This window comes from Platichthys flesus, chromosome 16, assembly GCF_949316205.1.
Source record: "Platichthys flesus chromosome 16, fPlaFle2.1, whole genome shotgun sequence".
In the NCBI taxonomy this organism is placed as follows: Eukaryota; Metazoa; Chordata; class Actinopteri; order Pleuronectiformes; family Pleuronectidae; genus Platichthys; species Platichthys flesus.
This window is the reverse complement of record NC_084960.1, coordinates 8,303,731-8,327,253: the sequence shown is the minus strand read 5'-3', so window position 1 is coordinate 8,327,253 and position 23,523 is coordinate 8,303,731. Positions and strand designations below refer to the sequence as shown.

General features: G+C 46.0%; 1 protein-coding gene across 1 annotated transcript; it reads right to left on the bottom strand.

The window, feature by feature from the left end:
- Positions 1–26: 26 nt before the first annotated feature.
- On the bottom strand, positions 27–23,194 carry LOC133970874 (dynein axonemal assembly factor 5-like). The gene is made up of 13 exons (XM_062407985.1): positions 22,647–23,194; positions 21,982–22,166; positions 21,756–21,880; positions 21,495–21,613; positions 18,212–18,444; positions 17,530–17,754; positions 13,451–13,594; positions 12,115–12,283; positions 9,293–9,440; positions 6,217–6,367; positions 4,091–4,247; positions 3,811–4,002; positions 27–786 (listed from the first exon to the last, which is right to left on the bottom strand). Exons 1-13 carry the CDS (start codon positions 23,182–23,184, stop codon positions 638–640), a joined length of 2,535 nt encoding a protein of 844 aa, XP_062263969.1. The 5' UTR covers positions 23,185–23,194; the 3' UTR covers positions 27–637.
- Positions 23,195–23,523: the final 329 nt, after the last annotated feature.

Below are 23,523 nucleotides of genomic sequence, written 5' to 3'. Positions count from 1 at the left end.
GGCTCAGTACAAATTCGAATACAAGATTCAAATTTCCATGGGATTTTTATTAACACGTCTGCAAAGTTAAGTGTTTATAAAACTGTATGAAGATAAATGCACTTTGTATTGAGACTCAGCACCACCTGGAGGCTGGGATGAGCAGAGTTTGGCTGCAGGAAGGAGAGATTCATAGAAACGTATGCAAAGTCAATCACAGTGAATCAAACGACAGAAGCAAAATAACATAAAATACAACAGGGGCAGACAAAAACAAGCCTCATTGTGAAAAAGTTAACTCTTAAAAAAATGGACGACAGTTCTTCAGGCCATTCATGCTGTGGTGGGCGTTGTTCCACATTGCAACAGGCCACCTCATCTCAGCCTGCAGGTTGTTTATCAAGTCTGACTCATGTCCAACATATTTACCTGCCTTGTTGTGAAAACCCAATGTCAACACACTTCAACCGGAGGCAGGTAAAACTTGAAAGGGTAACAACCACATCTTCCATCTGTCCTCTACCGAATTGGTAACAAATATAGTTCAAGAACTCTTAAAAGTGTCAGGATAAAAAAAAAAATCCGATCTACTCCTTCGCAGACATTTGAAAGGCTGTTCTAAAGATGTCCTCTCCTGAATGAAGGCATGTGGTGTCACTCAGGACAGGGTGCTGGTGTCTCTGGGCAGGGAGCTGATGTGCTGCAGCAGCTGGTCGCAGTAGAGAGGACTCCGCTGTTTGTCTCTCACAGCCTCCACCTCCTTCTGCAGGAGGGCCGGGTGGACCGAGCTGCCTTCCTTCAGCATCTCTGGACACACACACGCACACAGAACAGACACACACACACACACACACACACACACACAAAACAGACAGCAGACAGGTCATGAAATGGAAGTGGACACAGGCAAAATAAAAAATACATGCGTTTATCAAATACTAGTATTCAGTAAGTTGCATAGAAATCCTTTCAGTTGTTTTTGTGTTATCTTGCTTACAATCAAGCCAACAAACAAACAGACAGGAGATGAATACTTAACCTTCTCGGCAGAGGTAATCAAAAATAAAATAAAAATCCTTTAGATATTAAATAAGTATTTAGTTTCCCTTTCAAGTGCTAAGCTACTGAGTTGAATAAATTCAGAACACCAGTGAGGAACAACAGCACATTATCCACTCTGCAAACCCAACGTGTCAGTGTCCTTTTCTTCCACTAGGAGGCGACATTTCTCTTTTTCAAATCCTCTCCTCCCATCATCCCCTGCTGATCCTCACAGGTATATCGAGTTACTTGAATCGTTGTCGATGGATAAAATGCTTTGGAAACCACAGTGAAAAGAAAACAGTGCTGTTCCAGTGGTGACACGCCGTCACTCTGCATGAGTTAGCTCATGTAAACTCATCATCTGATACCTGCCTTTGTTCTTCAAGGGGATGGGGGGGATTTTGGAGCTTTTGTGTTTACTGTACTCAGTGGAGAGCCGTGGAACGGAACAATGGCGACTTGTGAGGAGGGAGCTCTACCCGTGCCAACAGTCTGTGCGACTGGGCAGGTCGCAGCCGTGCTGGGATTACCAGGGCGGTGGGCTGAAGGAGTGACAGAGGGAGGGATGAGAGGGAGGTGGTGCTGTCCGTCACGCTGTCGGGACATGCTGCCTTCATTAAGACACTTCACAGAAATGCGTTTGAAATCCAAGAAGCATAAAAGTGGGATCAACTATTAAAAGGAACAAAGAAAAAGAGTGTGTGGGGGGGGGAAGCTTCAAAAAGAGTCACGAGGATTGCTTCCACATTTGTGGCGCAGGCAGATACGGGTGCTGTCAGATGCACACGATCCCTCAGCGAGATGTGAGGTCATCTCGTTTCACAAAGAGACTCCGAGCTTCATGGGGATCACAGTTTGAGACACTGCACAATGGCTCATATGTTTGTATCAGTTCTCTGTATGGGCCAGATATGCTGAAGGGCGCTTTGAAGGAACTTAAAGGCTCCTGCAAACTGTTGCTCACCTGCAGCTTTCCACCTCGGTCTAAAAGCGACTTCATCGAGATGTCCCACTCGTATCTTTCAATGAAGTTTAGCATTCCGGATCGCCGTTTCCAATTACTTTAGAATATCCTTGAGGAAAAACACAGCTAAAACTGTGCAAAAAATGAGGCTGCGTTCCAGTTTCATATAAATATTCGTTTGGGACTGTCAACATCAAAATATTCAAATTTCTGATAAAAAAACCATAAACCCCCGATCGGGAATAAATGCCTCATTTGTTAGGGACTACTTCCAGCAGAGGATTAATGAGCACATGGTTCTCTGTCACACAGGGCTGCAGGAATGTGTCATTAATCAACTTTAGGAAGTCACTGAAAGTCCAGGGAGAGCTTTGTCAAGCTTTACCTACACAGGCAATAGCCGTTAGAAGGGATTTGTTGATGAGCAGAACAAATGTATATAACGGATCACCAGACTTATCCTTTAGCGAGTATCAGCTTCGGTGCGTAACCAATTGCCAGAGCATCAGTTAGAGAGGCTGGCGTATCCGGCATCGCTCGAGACATTCTCCTGAGCTGTTCCTCTCATGTTCCAACTTTAACATAATGTATGACCGGTATAGTTTTTCAAAGAGAACCCTGAAAAGACACGGACATGACTCAACATCACTCGACTGCAAGAACCACAGTGGTACAGTACGTGGGTGAAGGCTGGTTCATCAAGTTGATTTCCACGTGTGTCACTCCGCAGTCAAGGTTAGACTTGATAACCAATGGCAACAACAAAACTGCTGGGAAGTCTTTCAAATCGCTGTCTGGCAGAGCTCGTGATCCCAGTATGGAGGCGATCGCTGCATCTGGTGAACGTGTGAGCGCCTTCTTCTCTCTGTTTCTCTAGCTGCCTGAATATGAGAGATCCAGTAATGAGGCCTCTCGTCTCTGGCTAAGGCATCTGCGCTCATCTGTGTCCTGTCAGGAGCAATGACAGCTAACATCCACATGAGTGGGAGGGAGCGAAAGTCCAGAGGAGCTGCGTTACGCACTCAGACTTTCCACTGATACACGGAAACAAAAAACAGAGCCGTGAAGTCCCAGAAAACACACTGGCTACGAGAAGAGGACGAGAGACGGGCAGATAAAAGACGGAGGGATTAGGCGGGATGGGCGTGAGGACAGATGTGAAAAGGTGGCGAGGAGAATTGGGGTGCGGGTGGCGTGTCCCCATGTGGTTATCATTAGCTGGGACCGTTGGGAAGTGTGTGTGCGTGTTTGGAGGGAAATTGATCTGGATCTTGTGTTTCACTGTTGAAGGCCACCTCGCCCCGACGTCCCTGAAAGGACTCGATTCGGCAGCTGGAAGCGAGCAGCGGCTGCTGGTGATGAATTGCATGGAAAAGATGGTTGATGTCGAGCTTCTCAAAAAAAACGGAGAGGAGGAATGTGTCGGCAGGGAGCCAGTTCAATAATCTCCATCTGTGAGAGTCTCAGACGCAGCAGGTCCATCATCACATCACCTTGGCTTTCTGTAGCAGCTAAATATCAGATTATCACGCCCATAAAGACCATGTAACACTATTTTAAATCAAACCCCTATTATGTTATATCCAAGAACTTTCTTCATTCTAATCAGAAAGTTATACAGAGAAAATATCTTTTGATGTGGAGCATTTCTTTAAACTTTCACATTCTTTCCCCTTTCCTAAGATTCAGAATTCACTTTGCTTCCACTTCATTAGAACATTCTCAGGACATGTGTTCTTCTTCCCACTCGCCACATACAGCCCATCAACACTCTGATCTTCAGCTCTGAGGTTGCGAGGTTCAAACGCCGCATCTGATCTCACCGAACACTTGGCCCTGCACCGTGGCATCGGGGTCGTCCAGGTACAGGAGGAGCTGCTGGAAGAGGAGCTGCAGATGAGGAGCCCAGAGCTCCGGGTGGTACTCCTTGGTCAGGTTGGACAGCCACCGGCCCAGGGCCTGCAGAGCCGCGGCACGCACCTCCTGGCTACTGTCGTCCAGACGTTTCAGCAGATCTGTGGAGGAGAGACAATTAATTGCAAGGCGTTCATGTGAATTGACAGCGAAGAGAGTTTCATTTCTGTGTGTGTGCCTGTCATTTACCAGGGTAGATCTTGTTGAGGGCCTCAGGGGGCAGACTGTGTCCTATGAGTTTGAGCATGGTGGACACGGACCGACAAGCCAACAGGCGGCCCATCTGAGAGTCCTCTTCCAGGGCCGACAACACCTGGGGTCGGAGCTTCTCCTCCACACACAGCAGCTGCGCACATGATAGGCAGAGTCACGCACATTAAGCTTTTCATTGAATGACGTGATCAAAGCCTGTTTGATACAATTCATCACGTAGAAGGAAGAATCAGGTCTCTGGATTGCACATGATAAATTTAAATACTTTATTTTGTGCAGTAAAGTCATTTTGTCACAGATTTTCACAATGAAAGATCCTCTCAAAGTGGAACATAAGCTTTTCACATATGGACAATGTCCGGTGGAATTGTGTCTTGGTCCGTATGAGGAACGCAGCAGGAGAATGTCTGGGTCAGGCGCGTCCACAGGAACATTTCTGAAACATTCAGGTGAGGTAGAGCATGCAGGAGGCAGGACGGATAAATTCTGCAGGACATCGACAACGGCATCGAATCTTGTTGTCTTTCAAAGTTGACATCTTCTCTTTTTCATACTGAGATGTTTGTAGTCTTGTACTTCTGCGTGCATTGCATGTTTAACGTGTAGTCAACACTCTAAAGTTCGCAAGTTCCAGAAAATGTCCGGAGAGAGGCTGTAAACATGCAGCCTCTCTGGAAAATGTCAGTGTCTGAAAGCAGCTGTAATGGGGAGGCTGCCTTGATGCTGTATAGTGAAGATCACTCTCTTTAATCTACAAAACCCTCTTCATAAGTCTGCTTCTATTTCATTTATTCATCAGTTATCTGCAAAAAGAAGCAGGTAAGAGGCTGGTTAGTAAACGTGACATCACAAGCTGAAAGCTAAAGAACACACTCTCCTTCAAGAGCTAGTGTTGACTTGGGTTAAGTGTTATATCACCTGAATCATGGCAGATTCACATCGGGTCTGGATCAGTTTGTACAGACACACGGGCACGGAGCCCATCTTCAGAAGACCAGTGAAGACCGATGTTTTCATTACACAGAGGAAATGGACAAACAAGGAATGCGAGGCTGAGCGCCACAAGCAACAGGCCAAGAGGTGATTGCTAAAGCCTCTGTCACCCGGTCTGTTTGCCATCGAACCCACGTGAAACAGAAATAAGACAAAAGGAGTGATGGGACAAGGCGAGGGAGGGAGGGAGGGAAGGAGACAGAAAGAGGAGGCAAATTTGGCAGAGGCGTGATCCGGCATTACATCAGTGACAAAGTGAGGACGCCGAGTGTAACCGGAGCTGCTAATTGTATTCACAGGGAGAAGCGAGGAAACTATGTCCTTCTGAATGAAAGGCTGTTTGATTCGCCCGTGGAAACACAACAGGATAACCTCCTGTTGTTAAACCCGTCAGGACATGTTCTTTTTTTTTATTCCCCCTCAGCTGTAACCTCACCTCACCTCTCCCCCAGGAGCTGAGCGGGTCACGGTCGGTCACCGCTTTTCCACATTCGGGCGCCAACTGATAGTAAAAGTTCGATCGCACACCGACACCCAGGCTCCCATTGTCCCCCAGCTGTTTGCGCTGCCTTGTAGTTGAAGACGTGTGAACGGAGGCTGTGTGCGAGCCGGTTCCAACTGGTCACTCAGCGCACGCGAGGGCAAACAGGGCCAGATGTGTGCGTGCGAGTGTGCACACTGCCACTGGGCACATGCTCCGACAGGCAGGTGCAAGGGGCACGTCCCAGTGATAGCTCCTACCTATAACAAGGGCCAGGCACAGTGGGAGCATTGTTCCTGAGGGACAAAGGTATGTGGACCCGCTTGACCCCCGCGTACACCTGCAACCTGCCGCGGCCAACTCTTTCAGCCAAGGAGAGAAGGGTTTTATGTTTTTCCTAAATGGCCGAAGGGGACCGTCTGCTTTGTTGTGAAATGGATAAAACAGAAAATTCATGTCTACTCCTGATGGATTTAGAGAACGCACTAACACATCATTTCCTTTACAGCTGAGTCAATAAAACGTTGTTTCTACAGAATGGAGACTGTCCTACTGGCTGCTGCTCGCTTCCATGTAACCGATTGTTTCATTTTGTGCTGGCTCAATGTAGGTGAACGTATGTATGTACCTGTCCGGGTGTGATTGCCCCTCCATGCAGCAGGGCCAGCAGGCAGCTGAGCGCCGAGGTGCGGACGGCAGCGGCGATGCGGCCTGCTCGCCACACCAGGTTGGGAAGCAGGACGTCGCACAGGAACTTCTCGGCCCCGTCACGGAAATGCCTGGGAGAGGGGGCAGAGGGTGAAAACATGTAGAGGGGCAGACAGAGAAAAAACATTTCTATCGCTGCAACATGGCGCTTTGAAGATAAGTGACTGATGTTGGACATGCATCGGCAACACAGTGTGGATGCTGCAGCCCTTTTCCCACACATTTTCCCACAAGGCAGGGGGATGGGGGGGGGGGGGGGGGGGCTACAACATCTGGGTGTCATCCTGTCCCCGCTCCTTCTATTTTCCATGCTGGCTTAGTCCCTCGGACATCCTCTCTCACACACCACCCGAGTCTGCACTTCTCCGTCTGCTCCCAACCACCTCCACAGCCTCTGATCTCTGCCTCTGGCTGTTCAGCTGGTATCATGATAAAGCCGTCATGTGTTTAATGAAGCGTGCTGCACTCTTTCAGCGCCAGCAGGGGGAGACAGTGTGCCACGAATACACCCCTCTCTTCATCTTGACAGGTGTTGAAAGCTCTTCACCGACATGACGGCAGAAGATGGAAAGACTTACTGCGATGTCGCCCGAGGGAAAGAAGACGAGGATTTGACCTCTTTTATGCACGTCTTTGTGCAGCTATCTGTGCTCCTGCAGTTTTCACTAACAACTTCATGAACAAGAACTGGTTCAATACTATTTATTATCAGATATGGTGATTGGTCAAAAACACCTAACTTACAAAGCACTTTTCTTGTCCTAACCCCTCGTAGCACTTTCCTATGATATCAAGTATTTCTTAATCATTTGCAAACTGAAGGTGTGGGGTCAGCATCTTGCCCAAGGGCACTCCACCATGTGGAGCTGGGGATCAAACCACCGACTTACTCATTAGTGGTTTTACTTGTTCTATTCACTTAACTGATTCATTCATAGATTTGGTCCTACAATGCATTTCATGCTTTGACCATCAGTTTGATTACATTGGGGGTGATTTCGCATTCCTTTGATAGATTTTGATTTTTATTGGTTTTGGAGATATTCATATTATTACTGCAATTATGATTTCAACTATTAGCCATTCTTATTTTAGGTCTTTATGTAAACGTGTAAAAATCAGGTGATGAGCCGTTTCTAAAATATGTTGCTAAAAAAGTGTGATATTTGATACAAGTTTCATTTCGTCTTGTTTTTTGTGTTTAACACAATCTGTAAAATCTAGGATCCTGATAAAAGATCTCCTGTTTTAGATTTCCTGTTTTATTATGTCTTCAAAGCTGAAATCAAGACCCCTACTCTTCACACACTCTTATCTCGGTTGCAAGCGGCACACGAGTACCGCCTGCCACAAGGATGAACTTTCATATCTCACACATCACCTTCTACTTAGATTTCACATCTAGCTCTTTAATCACAGCACATAAAACAAAAACAGTACGTGTGCGTGGATGAGAGGTTCCAAGATCCACGCATCCTTTCCCTTTCTGCTCGTTCTGCCGCCGAGCTATCATTATGTCATTTGGGTTGTAGAACAAAGGGAAGAGGTTTTCTCTATGACTATCATTGTCTTCTTGATCACATGGCACGTGTGTGTGTGTGGGCTACAAACTGCTGAGCCAAGATCGGGCCACAAATCATGAATGGAGGGATGAGCCGAGTTTGAATGGAAATATTATGGCAGAAACCGCACAACCCCCGAACAGCGCATGTTAAGCTTTTACCTGACATCTTTTGAAGATGTAACATGATTTCTTTCTGCTGATGGTTCTGCGATTACCAGAGATACGGCTCAGGAATGATAACGGCTATAAGCAGCACAGGTGGCCACGCTGCGAGTGGGGAACAGACAGAGGCTCCTTGTGTCTGATTCGCACATTTATGGCTAAAATAATTTGATGAAAGTTGAAAGCAAAGTTCCAATTTCCAGTGTTTTGGCCCGACAACATTTCCTGTTGTTTACGCAACAAATTTCCCCGACAAAGGCATACAATGTATCTTGTATTCCCGACACTGTTGCTGGGTTCAGGCCAAAGGCATTTTTGAGATCTTTCCATACAAGGATTAGCAGTTTATCCCTGATATTATCCAATGGAAACAACTACTAACCCGGACAGACCTTAGGGCCGTTGGGTTTTGGGTAAGTAACACGCTGCAGCGATATCCCTATGGCAACCCTCTTGGACGGGGTTTGTCTTTGTTATTGACAGGAGCAGCTGCTGTGATCACTGGGACCCGGGATGGGCCTCAGGCTTAATGCATTCCCTCAGATTAGAGCTCTGAACCCGGGCTGAAAGCTGCACAGCTGAGGGCTCGGAGGGGACCCTGGAGGGGGGGGGGGGGGGGCGCCACAGGGGAGAAGAAGCTCCAAACAGGAGCTGCTCTCTGGGTGTCGGACATCCTTCCGATCCTTCCTCTGTCACCAGTCGATAATAATTCAAATCAGTGAGGAGACTTTTCCGACAGCATGTGCACTCGTCTTTCTCATGCATGCTGGGAAGTGATTAAGTGGAGTTAATTCATATGATACTCCCTAAGAGACCATGTCAAGTTCATTTCTGAACTACCACTGAGGGTATCACGCCACGGTGTAACCCTATCATCCACGACATGACTACCTGTCCAAAAGATCCAAAAGAAACAGATACTGAAAAACGGCTTCCAGGAAATAGACCATCGCTTGTGCAATTCTAATTATGGTCCCTTGTGGGTGTGGAACTTATTTGCCGGTTAATGTGAAGCAAAGTCGGAAAATAGCAAGCTGTGATAATAAAGTCATGACTTGGAAAACTCAGACTAGACGAAACCGAACAAGACTGTAACATTATGCAGTGATTATAGGGTGGAGAGTTGGCCTGTCATTCCGAATGTTGTGTCTGCACCTTTGTTCAATGCAAAACATGCAAAAAAAACTTCCCATTAACCTACTAAAGAAACCTTTCGGTCCTCAGCGTGTTTCATCAGCGGACTTTCTGTGTGTGACTTTGTCCCCCTCACCCCTGGGAATCCAGTGTGTTGGCTGCGTTCAGTAGCAACTTGGCGAGCATTGTGAAGATGCTCAGTCTCATCTCGGGGTCCTTGTCGGGCTGGAGGCAGCTCCAGAGCAGGGGCATCAGCTGGTCCACAAACTCCCCGATCACTGGACCTGTAACACAAACACACGTGTGAACTTTCACGATAGTGTACTGAATTTCATAAAGCAGCTTTGGGTCGTTTGAAAGAGCTCAAACATGAATTTGTTATCTAAAGACCTCCTAACTTCAGTCCCTGCTGAAATCAAGTCAGTTGACTATAAGTCCCTCTGCCAGAGATGTTTTCAGCAGTGCCTGCAAGGAAAGAACATTTAAATGTTGGTGCGGATCCAGGTCAGGGGCTGGATCCAGGAACTTCCTTTTGAAAATTGCGAGATTGGACAGTTTCTGTGATTCCTCGAAGAATGATTCATGGATCATGATGAAATTATCTCTTCTTAATTTGATGTATGTTTCATAAGGGGACTGCTGAGCCTTGGCAGAGGTATGCCCCCTTCTAGTTAATTCTGTCACCACTCATTTTCAGCCTAACCATATAATTCCATAAACATTAAAAAGAGAAGATTCTTTTCATTGTGCCTTTTCTTAATTCTTCATTTTATTGTCAGCCCACACAGACGGGAGATTTCTTTTTTGTTAAACACTGACCAGAGGGCTTGGTGTTATTGAGCCCTCAATGGACTGGTGAGACAGACACACAGACTCACTGAGGAAATGAGACACAGAAAGGTCTTTGTGTGATGGAGTGTTTTTGTATCTATTACAGGAAAATGAGAAACTCACAGGGCAAGAATTCCCAGTTACACTAATGTACCCAGTGCCCACACGCCCACACACACACCACCAACAGTCTGACTGCATGTTTTCGGAGCTATATATAGTAATCTGTGTGTGTGTGTAACAAGTGATAAGTGTCCGTGCCCTGTTTGCACTCTATTGTACAGACAAGAGAGGAGACAGAGGAAATCCGGCAACTGCCCGAGGGTGGTGGACAATGTTTGAGAGCGAGAGCGAGCGAGAGAGAAAGAGCGATAAGCGAGAGTCCTCAGCCAACGGGATGTGTGAATCAAAGGGTGTGTCACAATGCGGAGTTAGAGAAGACGTCTGCAGGTCATCTCACAGTGACTTTGGTGTCACCGTGACAAACACACTTTTCTCTGTATGCGGTCATTTTTACGGCTTAGAGAGAGACTGTCTGTGTGTATCCTGTCCTCGAGCAAGGCATTAAGACCGAACGTAGAGGAAAGGCAGCGGGAGATCAGACATTCTGACACCGACTGAAGAACAAACGGCTGTGAGGAGGATATGAGAGGGCAGCTGTGTGTGCGGTGCTGATGAGCAAGCGAAATGACCAATTCTCAGTTGTCAAATTAACTACCGACAATTGTTCAGCAGAGGGACAATTTCCCTGAATCGTGAGCACTTCAAACACAACGGTCACATGCCGTCCGTTTGGCTGCCAGTTATAAAGTCCTCGGGTCATCTTAATAGACCTAAGATCACATCTGCGAGAATAAAGTCCAGGGAGGCTCAGAGCAGCGTTCGGCATTCGCAAATCAAACACACACACATACACACACTGAAACAAACTGAGCTTCAAAGTGGCCTTGATCCTGAGGAAGGTCAAGAGTAGGCGGCCGTAGTGCCGTTTGATGTAGTGACCCGCACAGGGATTACAGGGTGGACTTAAAAAGGACTGGTCAGTTAGCTGTGTGAGTGTGTGTCCTTTTTGTTGTATCCCAGTGGGCCCCTTAACTTAAATGCCCAGTAACCTGTTGGGACATCACAATGGGGACCAAAAATTAGGTCCCCACAGGTAGAGACAGCTTTTTGAGGGCTATGACTTCAGGTTCTGTGTGTGTGTGTGTGCGTCTGTGTGAGGATTAGAGGGGCGCAGCTGCCTATTCAAATAGAAAGAGAGGGGAGTGGGGGGGGAAGAAAGAGATGGAGATGAAAGTGTGGCACAGGGAGGCGCTGATGATGGAGGATTATATGGTATTGGCGGAGATAAAGTGAAATCTCACCACCAAAGACAAGGTCACAGCTTTTTTAACCCAACGGCACCACACACACACGCACGCATGCACGCACACACTGGAGGCTCAAACCGGTCCTCACAGAGACAAGTAAACACACACACACATACTCTCACAAGCATAGACTAACCTCTTTAGACAAGTCTGAGAAACACAGACTGAAAAACAGAGGGAAAGACAGGGATTTACTGAAGTCAGAAAGCCAAGAAGTGCTAATGACATTTTCTTTTCTTCAGTTGCTCGCATGGCTGGAACTGTTTAGTTAAAGAAATGTTTCAGGTATATAGGATAGTGAGCCCAAAATGGGGAGAATGGGAGTAGACCAGCAGCAAAGAGCCAGGTCCGAATCAAACCCACGGCCGTCGCAATGGGACTCAAGCCCCCGTACTGCGAATTCTTATTTTCTAATTATTTGTAACCTGCTTTGGCTGTTTCAATAAATATGATGTAAAATGTTGAGTTGGATCAAGTTCAGGAAAGAATGGCTTCACCGATCACACCACAAAGTCGTGTCTGACAGAACAATTATTATACTAAGATTGTAGTCTCAACCAACATATGGGAGGGGGGGGAACGTCCCCAAAGAGCATGTTGAGATCTGATGCATGGATTTTCTCATCTGTAACAAGTAGCTCGTCTGAAACACCATCCTGTATTTCTTTGACCACTACTGTGTCTCGATATGTGCAAACCTCAGCACCTGCGGCGCAATTTGGCGACTTCTCGTGCACATTGAGGCTTCACTTCTCACCTGATTGTATGACTATGATATGCAGTTGGAGTCTCTGTGGGGAGTAACTGGACCAGGTGTTGACAGTGGCAGACAGCCAGTCCAGCAGCCGACCCATGTGTTGCCTATAGAGGTCCACCCCCGAGTCCAGGCCCTGCACCTTACACAAGCACTGCACGCTCTCCAAGGCCTGAAGGGAGGAGAGAGGGATGAATGGAACAGAAATACATGTTATTTGCTGTAATCTCTACTTGAAATTTAAAAACAAAAAACACAGAAATTTGTTTAGTTAAGCAATTATCACTGTTTTCTTGTAATTTAAGAAATTCTCCAGGCCGGGCTGAAATAGGAGAAGCAAAAAAATCCTGGGAATCCCTGGGAAGATCAACACTTCAGACATGACAAGGTCTCACACATAAAACCACAGAAACACAAACCCTGACAAATACACAGGATGTCACAAAGGCACAGGAACCGACACACACACACAGACTCACGCCAATAAAGCCGAGCTAAGAGGAAAGGGCAGGGATGAGAGATAGCAGAGTAAATAATTAGGGCAGACTAACAGACCTTTTGGGGAACTTCATAATTCCCTTCATTGTCCCTCAGGGACGGACAGGGACAGAGACGTCTGAGTCACAGAGGAGAGCTAGACAACCCTGAAGCTGTCCACTGATGGGAAAGACGTGCCCCCTTTCTGGGAAAACAAGTCTGACTTTCCCTCCGGATCCAAAAATGCCCAAGGCCATTCTCACCCTCCCTCTCTTTCTTAATCCATTCCTTCCCATCTCTTCTCCAACACTGCTCCCTATCTGAACATACATAGTCGCAGACACACGTGAACACATGCACACACTGGTGGCACCTGTCATTGGCCTCCTATGGCGACTAGAAGATCTGGTCTTGGACCCCACTCGCCTCACTTGTTCCTGTGCGGCCGCAGCATTAAAGCTAAGTAAGTTACATATCTGTTTGTCTGTGACCTCAGGAGGCGTTATGGCCACAAATGGAGGTGAGCTGTTGACACACCTGCCAAGAGCTCCAGCTTACGTCAGTTATTTTTCCATCTTTTGCTTACTCCACCTTTCACCTAGGAGTGGATTTAAAGTTCCAGTCCAAAGGTGCAATTTCAGATGCCCTGGCTAAGTGGGTAATTACACCGTTAGCCATACCCACTTTGAACCTGTACAAATGCTTGCATTCCTTGAATAGCTCTTTTTCTTCATAAAAGCTGTTTACCCTCATAAAAATGATGGAAAAAATAAAATTGAAGGGAAAAACTGGGTTATAAAAAATGAGGTAATTGTGGAGAGGAGGAATCTGGGATTGTATCTTCGTGCTGTTGCGTTCTCACCTTTTCACTGAGTTCTGGAGAGGGGGAGAGACTCTGGACAGTGACCAGCACCTGCAGCAGCTGGAGGCTGACCGCGCCACAGTCTGACTCCCCCTGACGTAGCAGCACATCCACACAGGCCAGCAACTGCTCCAAGTACATCACCTGGGAAAGATGGAGAGAGGAAGAATTATTAGAAGTTTGTACTTGTGAGAGGGATTCTGTTGGAATATGAACTGCGTCTCTCAATGAACCCCATTGCACTTTGGTCTGCACACTATCCCCTTCCTGCAAAGCTCTCCGTCCATATCTACTTCCTCACACGATTAACTCTAAGGTAATGTTTTTTTTTTTAATTACTCTTGATCCACAAAAACTTATTTTCCATCTCTGAAAGGGAGCATGTGTCAGATTTCTGTCACTTGTCAGCCAGTGTTGTGTTGAGCTCATGTTTAGACAAAGACCTGCGGCTAAGGCTAATTTCCATGCCATCACTGGGATCACGGCCTCTTTTCCTGTTTTCTCGTTGCCTGTCATTATGGCTTGGCTCGGAGGGGGCTGGGGCTGCGGGCTTCAGCGGGAGTGGGGGAGTCTTCAGTGTGTGCGAGCAAAGAATTCTCAACATACACTCCTATCTAAACATATTCCCCCTCACTCAAAAAGCACAGCCACTCAGATGCCACAAACCCATGTCTACCACTAGGGGGCACTATCTTTTCTAAAATTTGAGCACAGCACAGCTTGGCAGTAAGGTGGAGGAAAACAAGTGCAAAGCCAAGTAAAGATGCTCAGAGCATTAAAAAAAGAAGACAGGATTTGTGAGGAGGAAGGGAAGCTAAAGGAGTTCCAGTCTGCGAGACTAATGAGCAAATGTTTTTATTTTGCAATGGAGTGTTGAGCACACACTGGAGGAAAAAAAAGCTCCTTACACTTACATGTCTCTTGAGTCCTGGGTGTTAGTAGAGTGTGTAAACACATTTTCCTGAGGCTAAACTAAACTACCATGCAGTTCGGAGCGACCGAGACTTGCCCTCATTCCTTCAGCTGACAGACACAGGCAGAGTGCCCTTTCCCTACTTGTGTGAATGGGTTCAAATAGTCATTGATGGGGGAAATCCCCAAGGAATGAACTGGCACGTGAACACAGGAGGAGCTGAAGGGAGGCGGACAAGATAACAGTCGCAGACGCACACATTTACGTTATACAAAAAAATGTGCACACTTAATATACTGTATATTAGCAGAAGACAGCTATAAGGGCAGGCAGAGAGAGGGAAAGTGGAAAAAGTGGTGCGGTGTAATGACTATGTGGACACCTGGAGCAAGGCAAGATACACCTGGTTTCATTGGCCAGGGCACGCTTCAGGGGCCTCATTACACAGTGTGTGTGTGTGTGTGTGTGTGTGTGTGTGTGTGTGTGTGTGTGTCCACCACTGTATACCTCAATTACACACAAGCACAACTCCACTTTCAGGAGGCATACCACAAGTCGATAGATTCTTATCCAGTTGGGGGCTCACCCCCCCCCCCCCAAAGCTACTAATGTTGCCAAGGCAATGGGAAAACAAACAGCGGTAGTGGATGTGGTGCTGACCCCTTGCACGAAGGTAAAGTTTGCTCTCCTGCCTTTCTTCTCCTCTCTTTATCTGTCGTTCAGCAGAGCAGTGAGCGGTGCACGGCTGTCATTCATGACAAAGGGGAGGCACGCTGGAGACACTCTGATGTATGGAGTTATGTTAACGCTTGTGTATTCAGCAGAAAACTGGTCGACGTGACATTGTGAAATGCACAGACAACATGAAAAGAGACAGAGCTTTTCCTTTTCCCCCAATATTTCACTCGGATCACTGGGCGACTGTGGGTCAAGCACGGTTTAATCAAGCCTGGCTGTAAATATGCATCCAAACTCATTATCAGGTTCCCTTCTTTATGCTGCTCCTCCTCCTCCTCACCACTATCTTTACAAAATCATACCAGCCCTGCAGATATTCTGATGAAGTCTGCTTCATTGTGGCAACTCAAAGCATTGCAAGTATTGGCTGTGTGTGTGTGATGGTGTGGGTTTGTGACTCCTCTGTGGAAGTCCCCTAAGACACATAAGCAATCTCAACTAAACAGGTCACCTTAGAACACAGTGGCTTCACAAACCACTGGCTCGCCTTTTACTTTCCCTCAAACACTTGACATCATCTTCAACCTAAAACTAATATTTGTATTTTTTTTGCAAAGCATCTGCCATTTATTTTTGTAAGCTGTCTTTTTCCCCCCTTACTGAAATGGAGAAAAGAAAACAGAGAGTTGAAAGAGTCGGTAAGTCAAGTCGCGGTGAAGCCTCGTATATCAGCCTCCAAATCTAATGGTTGTTCCCTGAACTCCCCGCTGAGCCTTGCTGCCTCCCCCTGCCCCTGCTCACTTTGATGATTATTTATATTTCAGTTTTTAACCGGCTTCATTTTGACCAAGTCCGATTTCAAGGCACGTAACTCTCTCAAGATGAATCCAAATGCACATTCTTATAAAGTTCTTAAGATGCCTTATTTAAAAACAAATAAGAGTTAAATATAATAAAATCAGGGTATCGAGTCTCCTTTATGTTTTACTTCACTATTTGTGTCTGCAGACAACTCTGCGGCAGGCGGGTGCAGAATGTTCTGGATCAGCGTTTTGGCATGGAGAGAAAGAGGGAGAGAGGGATGCAGGTGCTCCTGTCTCGAGGGGTGTTATTTACAGGCACACAGCGATCTGGCCCTGCTCCCCGCTATGAACCCTGTATGTTGTCGAGGAATGTCGCAGGTGCTGTGTCTGGGTGATCTTTTGAATCACAACCCCTGTGCGCTTTGCCCTCAGAAACAGAGACAGAGAGAATGACGGAGGGAGATAGATGGAGGAACAGACCTACAGGAAGCAGAGGTCTGCCTCCATCTGTGCGAAAACGTGTGACTGTCCCGTCCTGTTAGTTCTTTCTCTGGTTGACCCTGCTGGAAAACGACCAGAGAGGACAGACGGGGGTCAACTTCCCTCCTCATTTATCACTGGCCTTGACCAGGCAGGCTTTGAAATTTCAGGGATTCTTTCAATGGCACGGTTGAACCACAGTCTGGTGCTGAGACCTGACACATGGCTATAAAAAAAAGAGACAAAGACTATGCACTGCCTTGTCTGCTCCGGGGGGGGTCAGAGCAGCCGAGCAGGGGTCACGTGAAATTAGTGGATTTTTGTTATTATTATCCCTGGGAGGAAATTCTTGCTGGCCTCACTGAGAGCAGGGTGGGGTCAGGGGTGTAGGTGAGTCAATAGTGCAGCACGATCAGAAAATAGCTCTCTGCCTGGAAACTGTTATTTTGATTCTGAAAGGGAAACATGTTTGGAAGTACAGGAAGCAGGGATGATACCGCTGCGAAGTCGATGGGACTTTTCAAGAGGCAGACCGTTATTTGCAGAGAATATAATTATAATTTCTTCTGCTATGCAAGAAAAATAGAAAGTAAAGAGACGTTGAACATTGGGGCATATCTCCCACTTGCGTGTGAGCAGAGTGGTTTTGATCGCAGACTTGAAATGTTAGATTTGAAAAAACACCATGTGGCCGGACTGTCGCTTTTGCTGGGTCGGCATTTGGTAGAATTACTCAACCACAAACCCGCTGAACTCACTGTGCACAGAAGGGCTATTCAAAACTCCTGAAAAAGTCTTCAGCTAAAGAGATGTGGCATCTTATCATGAAGACTATTTCCAAGAGGGACAAATTGGGCAAGAAAAGTACTGTTTGACTGCTGAGCTGTCCCTGCCAAAAATAGCACTAAGGTACACAGAGAGAATGATGACCTTCTGTGACACTGCCAAGAACACCGAACAAGACTGGAAGAGGAACAGCTGGTGCCCACCGATCAGGGGGAGAAACAAGACATGGCAACCAATGTGGGCAGAGTAAACCGGGAAGGTCTGTGATCTTTTGATCATTAAAACATCAACTCCTTCCCTTCCCAGAGTAAACTTCATTTTTGCTACAGTTGACAACAGTGGGATGCGCATTCACAGGTAAATAAAAAAAAGCTAAAAACAGCTCAACCACGACCAAACCCATGCCTCTCTCTGCTGACCTGTTGATATTCCTGGCAGACGTCGGGCTGAGCCAGCGTGTTGGCGATCTGCTCAAGATGTGGTTTGAGGAGGGCTCGGGCACAGCCACCCAGCACCGCAGCCAGCACCATGAGGGGGGCCCAGGGATGAGAGGAAGACTGGGGCGTCGTCACATGATCCAGCAGCAGCTTGAGGAAGGCGGCCGGAAGGACAAAGGTCCCCAACAGTTTAGCAGCAGCCAGGCACTGGATGCAAGCAAAGAGAGAGTGAAGAGAGACATGAGGGAGTATAGAGGAGGGCGAGAACAACAGGAAGAGTGCGTTTAATTTGCCGAACATCAAACATCCACACAATTCTCCTACGCTGACAGGTGCATCCAAAGTCCTTGAGCTCAGCTGGGTGCAGTGTAAATTAACAACAGTGAGAAACCGACGAAATGCTACTAGAGGTGTTGACTCAAAGCTCAACAGATGTGTCCTGAGATCATTCAGTCAGGCGATGATCAAAATTTTGATAAAATGATTCTATAAAGGATGACTAAAAAAGAAATATAGTGTGATGCATAACAGCTAATCTGATGAGTAGGATTCATTTATTCCCAGACCAGATTGATGTGAATTAGAATACTAAACGAGGCATTTCTTACTATGCACCATGCAAAGCACATTTACTTTTTCTTTAGTATTTAAAACTGGAACCCACATTGCTGACGACGTCCCTCTCGGAGTCGGTGCAGGCCCGATAGAGAGTGGCCAGGAGAGGCTGCAGATGCTGCGTGTTGTGGTCCTCGGCGTGGAGCAGCAGCACAGAGAGCAGCTGAGACGTCCGGACCCGCGTGGGCACCAGCCAGTCGGTGACATCGTGGGTTATGGCTGGCACCAGTCTGCCCAGATTCCTGATCACCAGCTCTCTGCAGCCCAGCCCCGGACGCTCCACTGGAGGAGAAAATGAAGAACATGCAACTTTGCATTCTCTTCTACAACTGGTTAACAGATAATGTCATATTAGGAACACTTATTAGTTATATATTTAACACTCTCTTAGCCGCTTCATCTACTTCTCCTTCATTCCATATACATTTCTTACTGCTCATAGTTCTTATATCATACAGTACCTGTTAATACTGTACTATTTCATATATATTTCTTACTGTACATATCTTATATATTTACATTCCACTTTAAATACGCACAATACTCTGCACATTTACTGCCTTTTTTGCACTTCTGGTTAAATGCTTTACTGCATTTCGTTGTATAAGTACTTGTACTGTGCAATGACAATGAAGTTGAATCTAATCTAAGTTAGTGAATTACTTTGCTTTATGGAATGACTGAACAATCTCCAAGAGACGGTCAAGTTGTCGGGTTTTATTAGCTCAAAACGCAACATGTGTCCTGTCTATGTATGGTGTTATAACTTGTAGAAGTTGTAAACCAACACTTGCAAGTAGTTCCTAAATCAAGGCTTGTAATAAAGGATGACCAGCATTTTGCCATCAGGACCCCGAGGCTCTGGAATTCCTCGCCTGTGCAGATTAGATTTATGTTTTTATAGGGAATGTGTTATTTCCTTTCCTCAATTACTGTAGAAATTAAGCTTTATTTTTATTACTTTTATAAATATCACTGATTAATAGGTTTTTAAATGTCTGCTGACTCAACTCCAGCTCGTCACATTTCTACACGTAATGTTTTACAATTAAGATCTACCCACGAGGGACTTGTCAGAGCAAGTGAAACGCATTCTCAACCTACATTTCAAATCCTGCATCGCGCTCTCCCTCCCCTCATTCTTCTCCATAAAGGCACACTAATGAGAGAGGAAGAAGGGACTAAAGGAAGACAGAGATAAATCAGAGAAACACACCAGGACAAGACAAAACAAGCCCCTTTCTGGTCGTCTCTCCCTGTCTAACAGTGACCTCTTCACACTGGGAGGCCCGGCAGATTTATGATGCCACGAAAGAGAAAGAAAAGAGATAGAGAGAGAGAGAAAGAGAGATAGAGGGTCTTCCTTCCCTTCCCTTTCCTGTCCTGTCCCCAGGCACAGCGCATATTCATCCCCATTGTCACATGTAGCTGTGGGACATGTATATGAGCTTTAACCAAAATGCAGGGCCCAAGAACTCTGCCACACACACACACACACACACACACACACACACACACACACACACACACACACACACACACACACACACACACACACACACACACACACACACACACACACACACACACACACACACACACACACACACACACACACACACACACACACACACACACACACACACACACACACACACACACACACACACACACACACACACACACACACACGTAAGCCGTGGTGACCACGTTCAGGTTCACACTCATTCTCAGCCCCAGGGCAGACACTTATCTTTCCAAGCCAGTGCCTGCCCTGAAATCGACGCTGTCACTCGAAGCATCGTTTTTTTTACTACTTCGCTTATTACTACATGAGACATGATTTAATGCAGCAATGCGGAGGCGATTGCATTTACATTTGCATTGAAGTGGTGTGACGGGGATTTATTATGCTGGAGGACAGACCAGTGAAGCCGATGCACCTGGAAGCTTATCTGTGTTTTATCACTGGAATTCAAGACACCGTTCCAAACTTAGATTTCACCTAAATTAATCACTCTACTGAAAGAGCCAAAAAGATCATCTTACAGGATGTAAGAAACTCTGAACTTGTGGTCTGTGCTTAAGCAGGATATCAAGGATATTAGGATAAACACCAGCTCTATCTAGACAATCCAGTGTTTCCATCATAGAGGCTTAGAATAAGGCTGGTGTTACACAATATCTTCTCTAATAGCAACAATGGATGCTCACAAGAGCTTTAGGAGACAGCAGTGATCTCTGAATGTTACCTCATCAACCTGCACTCTCTAACAGCCACGAATGCCCCTGACTAGAATTCGCTTGATTCTCTGGTAAGTAAGTGTCAAAAATGCCCTTGACACAAGTGGGATAAAACCTGCACACATTTCATCAACAGAACTTATACTTGACTACAGCATAATTTCCCTTTCAGCCTCTCGTCACCTTGCCAAACTGAATATATCCGGATACTTGTTTGGATTTCTTCTCTTTAACATCTCATACAGAGCGTGTTGAAGAGCTGTAGGTCAAACATGAATGTAACTAGAATAGCACTCAGTCAAGCAAGTGCATCCACCATTTGTTCAAGGCCAAACAGACCCCTTAAATTCAATCAAGCTGCACCAAATTTCACACACTCATAGATATCACTCCTCTAAAAATGCTTATGCAATATTGTTGTACAAAATGTAATGAGTTCTTCCCTGACGCATAGCAGACCCTTCGTCCAAGCTCCGTGATTATCAGTCTGGCAGTTTTCGTGTGATGCTGCTGATTAACAGACAAAAACAACTAACAAATGCGTATGAAAACAAAACCTCCTTGGCAGAGGTGATCAGTTTATGTAGGACATATTAAAGACTTTAACGCACATGGCTGATATTTGATAAAGAAACATGAAGATATCCTTTAGGGTCTTGAGTTTAGATAGGAACAAAAATAAACAGCACAGCTGTCTAATCCACCGTCTCTCCACACACACGGAATAGAGTTTAATCGCACTAATGCCAACAACTCACACACTATATTTATAAGACTCTCTCTGCAACTGACCCAGTTTACAGTGAGATAGACAGATCAAATGACTGAGTATGAGCCAAGAGACAGAGTAAATAAATCTTACCCTTGAGGCAAATATCTGTAGGTCACCAAAAATAATAACTTTTAGAACCATATATAAATTACTATGTCAATCTGAAATCTATTACCAGGGGAACTGTTAATGGTCAAAGTTATTCTTGATTCATTCCATTAAGTTTTGGAATCTGTCAATCTCTCTCCCACATTGACTATCTGAATTAAAATGACAGAGTGGCAGAGAAGCTGCTGCTTTGCCAGCTGTGACTGACCTCCTGGTGGGTAGAAGGGAGGTGGGGTGAGGAGGAAGTCCATCTTATCCTTAATGTCGTCCTCATTCTCCTTCTCCCACTGTGCTCCTACCTGTCTCCATAAATCAGCTGCTAGAAGTCTGCAGCAGGGGAGTGCAAACACATGTTAGAGACATTTTATAGATATTTAGATCATCAAACTCCCCCTGACCTGAAGAATAGTACGTGAGCAATGGCATGTTATATTATGCAGTAAGGGGGAGTATGCCTGCAGTGTAATACCTGATTTCTGGAATCTCATCGTTGACGCTGCTCAGCAGGAGCGGGATGAGTTTGTGGAAATAAGAGTATCTGTCTCTCATGTGAAGTAGCCAATTCCCAACCACTACAGTCACAGCTTTCCTCACCTGTGGAGGAGGTAAAGCATTAGTTTAGGGTGAAAAGCTTAAGAATCTGAACTTGTAAGGACACAGAGTGGGAGTTTTTAACAGTTGATTATTTGTAGAACCTGTGGCGAGTCGTCGAACAGTCTCTGCGCCAGGTGAGAGAGGACGTCATCCACGTTCTTCCCGGTGCCATGCTGAATGACGGCCCCGGTGGTTTCTATGGCAGACACTCGTACTCTGGAGTGCTGATGAGAAATCGTCTGCATCAGAGGCTTCACCAGGTTCTCAGCTTGCATATGAAAGTGCTCTAAGGAGAAAGAGGGGGAATGCACATCAGTTTATTCAAACTGGTTAGCATAGCACTTTTTAAAATATTTATACAGTATCAATAATGAGACTGGACATGTCCTGTGATCTTCGTCAGATAAGCTTTAGTATGTTGCTCAGGTTTTAGGATTTCAAATTAGAGTACTCTGAGGTTTTGACCAAATGTGAATCAAATAAACTTTAACCAAAGTTGCAAAAGTAAGTGAAATGCTGTCAAATAGAGGTATTACACTTAACACAAGCCCCCCCCCCCCCAAAAAAAAGTGAGTAGCACTGAAACAAATGCCAAATCAACTCTTTTTAAACCATTAACATAACTATATATATCTAGTTCTACATTAGGAGGTTAGTTTGAAGGATGTGGATTGTTATGATCATTACAAATCGATTATTCATTCCAGCCACTCCGCGTCTGCGTGTCTGGAAACCATGGCGACTGACCCGTATCAACAACACAAACCTGGAACACGCGTCGCAAACTCCACTGCGCATCTGCAGCTTTCTCTTTTGACATCCGGGAAGGGGTCGACGATGGCTCTCTGCAGTATGTTGATCATTTCGGTTAGATACGGCGCCAGGTGTTTCCCGCACAACTCCACCGTAAGAGACAGCAGCTCCACGGCCGACAGCCGAAGCTCCTCCGCGGGCTCCAGGATGTCTTTCTCCCCGAGCCGCTGAGCCAGGCAGGGCATGAGATAGGGCAGAGACTCCTCCGGCCTGGGCACGCAGCGGACGAACTCTGTGATCGTCGCTATCGCGGTGTCTCGGCACCTTTCGCTCGGATCTGACAGGCACTTGAGGAGAGGCTTTAGCAGGGCAGAGAAAAGCTCCTGTAGGACGCCGCCGGAAAGTCCTCCGTCGACGGTGTCCCTCTTGATTTGGTCCAGGGCCCTCCTGCGGGTGGACATATTGTCTTCGCTCAAACAGTTCACATGTCGAGCGAGTCCTCGCAAAACGTCAGCGGCAGCATGTTCGTCTCCGCCCGCCATCGCTGCCATCTTGACTGTAGTTATGGGAACCAGCATCTGCACGACAAACAAACGACTGCTTTACGACAGCTTCCGGTTCAAAATCTCAAACTTTATTGGTATTCATAGACACAATATTTACTCTACTCGCGTCTTTATGTCTACATCTGAAATGCTACAATCAGGGGCAGTAGAGGAAGTTTTGTAAAAACTATAAAAAAAAATTGGAAGTTATTGAAGATTAAAGAGATATTTGCCCCCCAAACAATTAAAACAAATAAAAACACTGTCCCACTTTATTGAATTCACACTATGTCCAACTTTTGTTTTCTTTTAGAATGTATGATTTCTTTAATTAAGAGGAGGGTA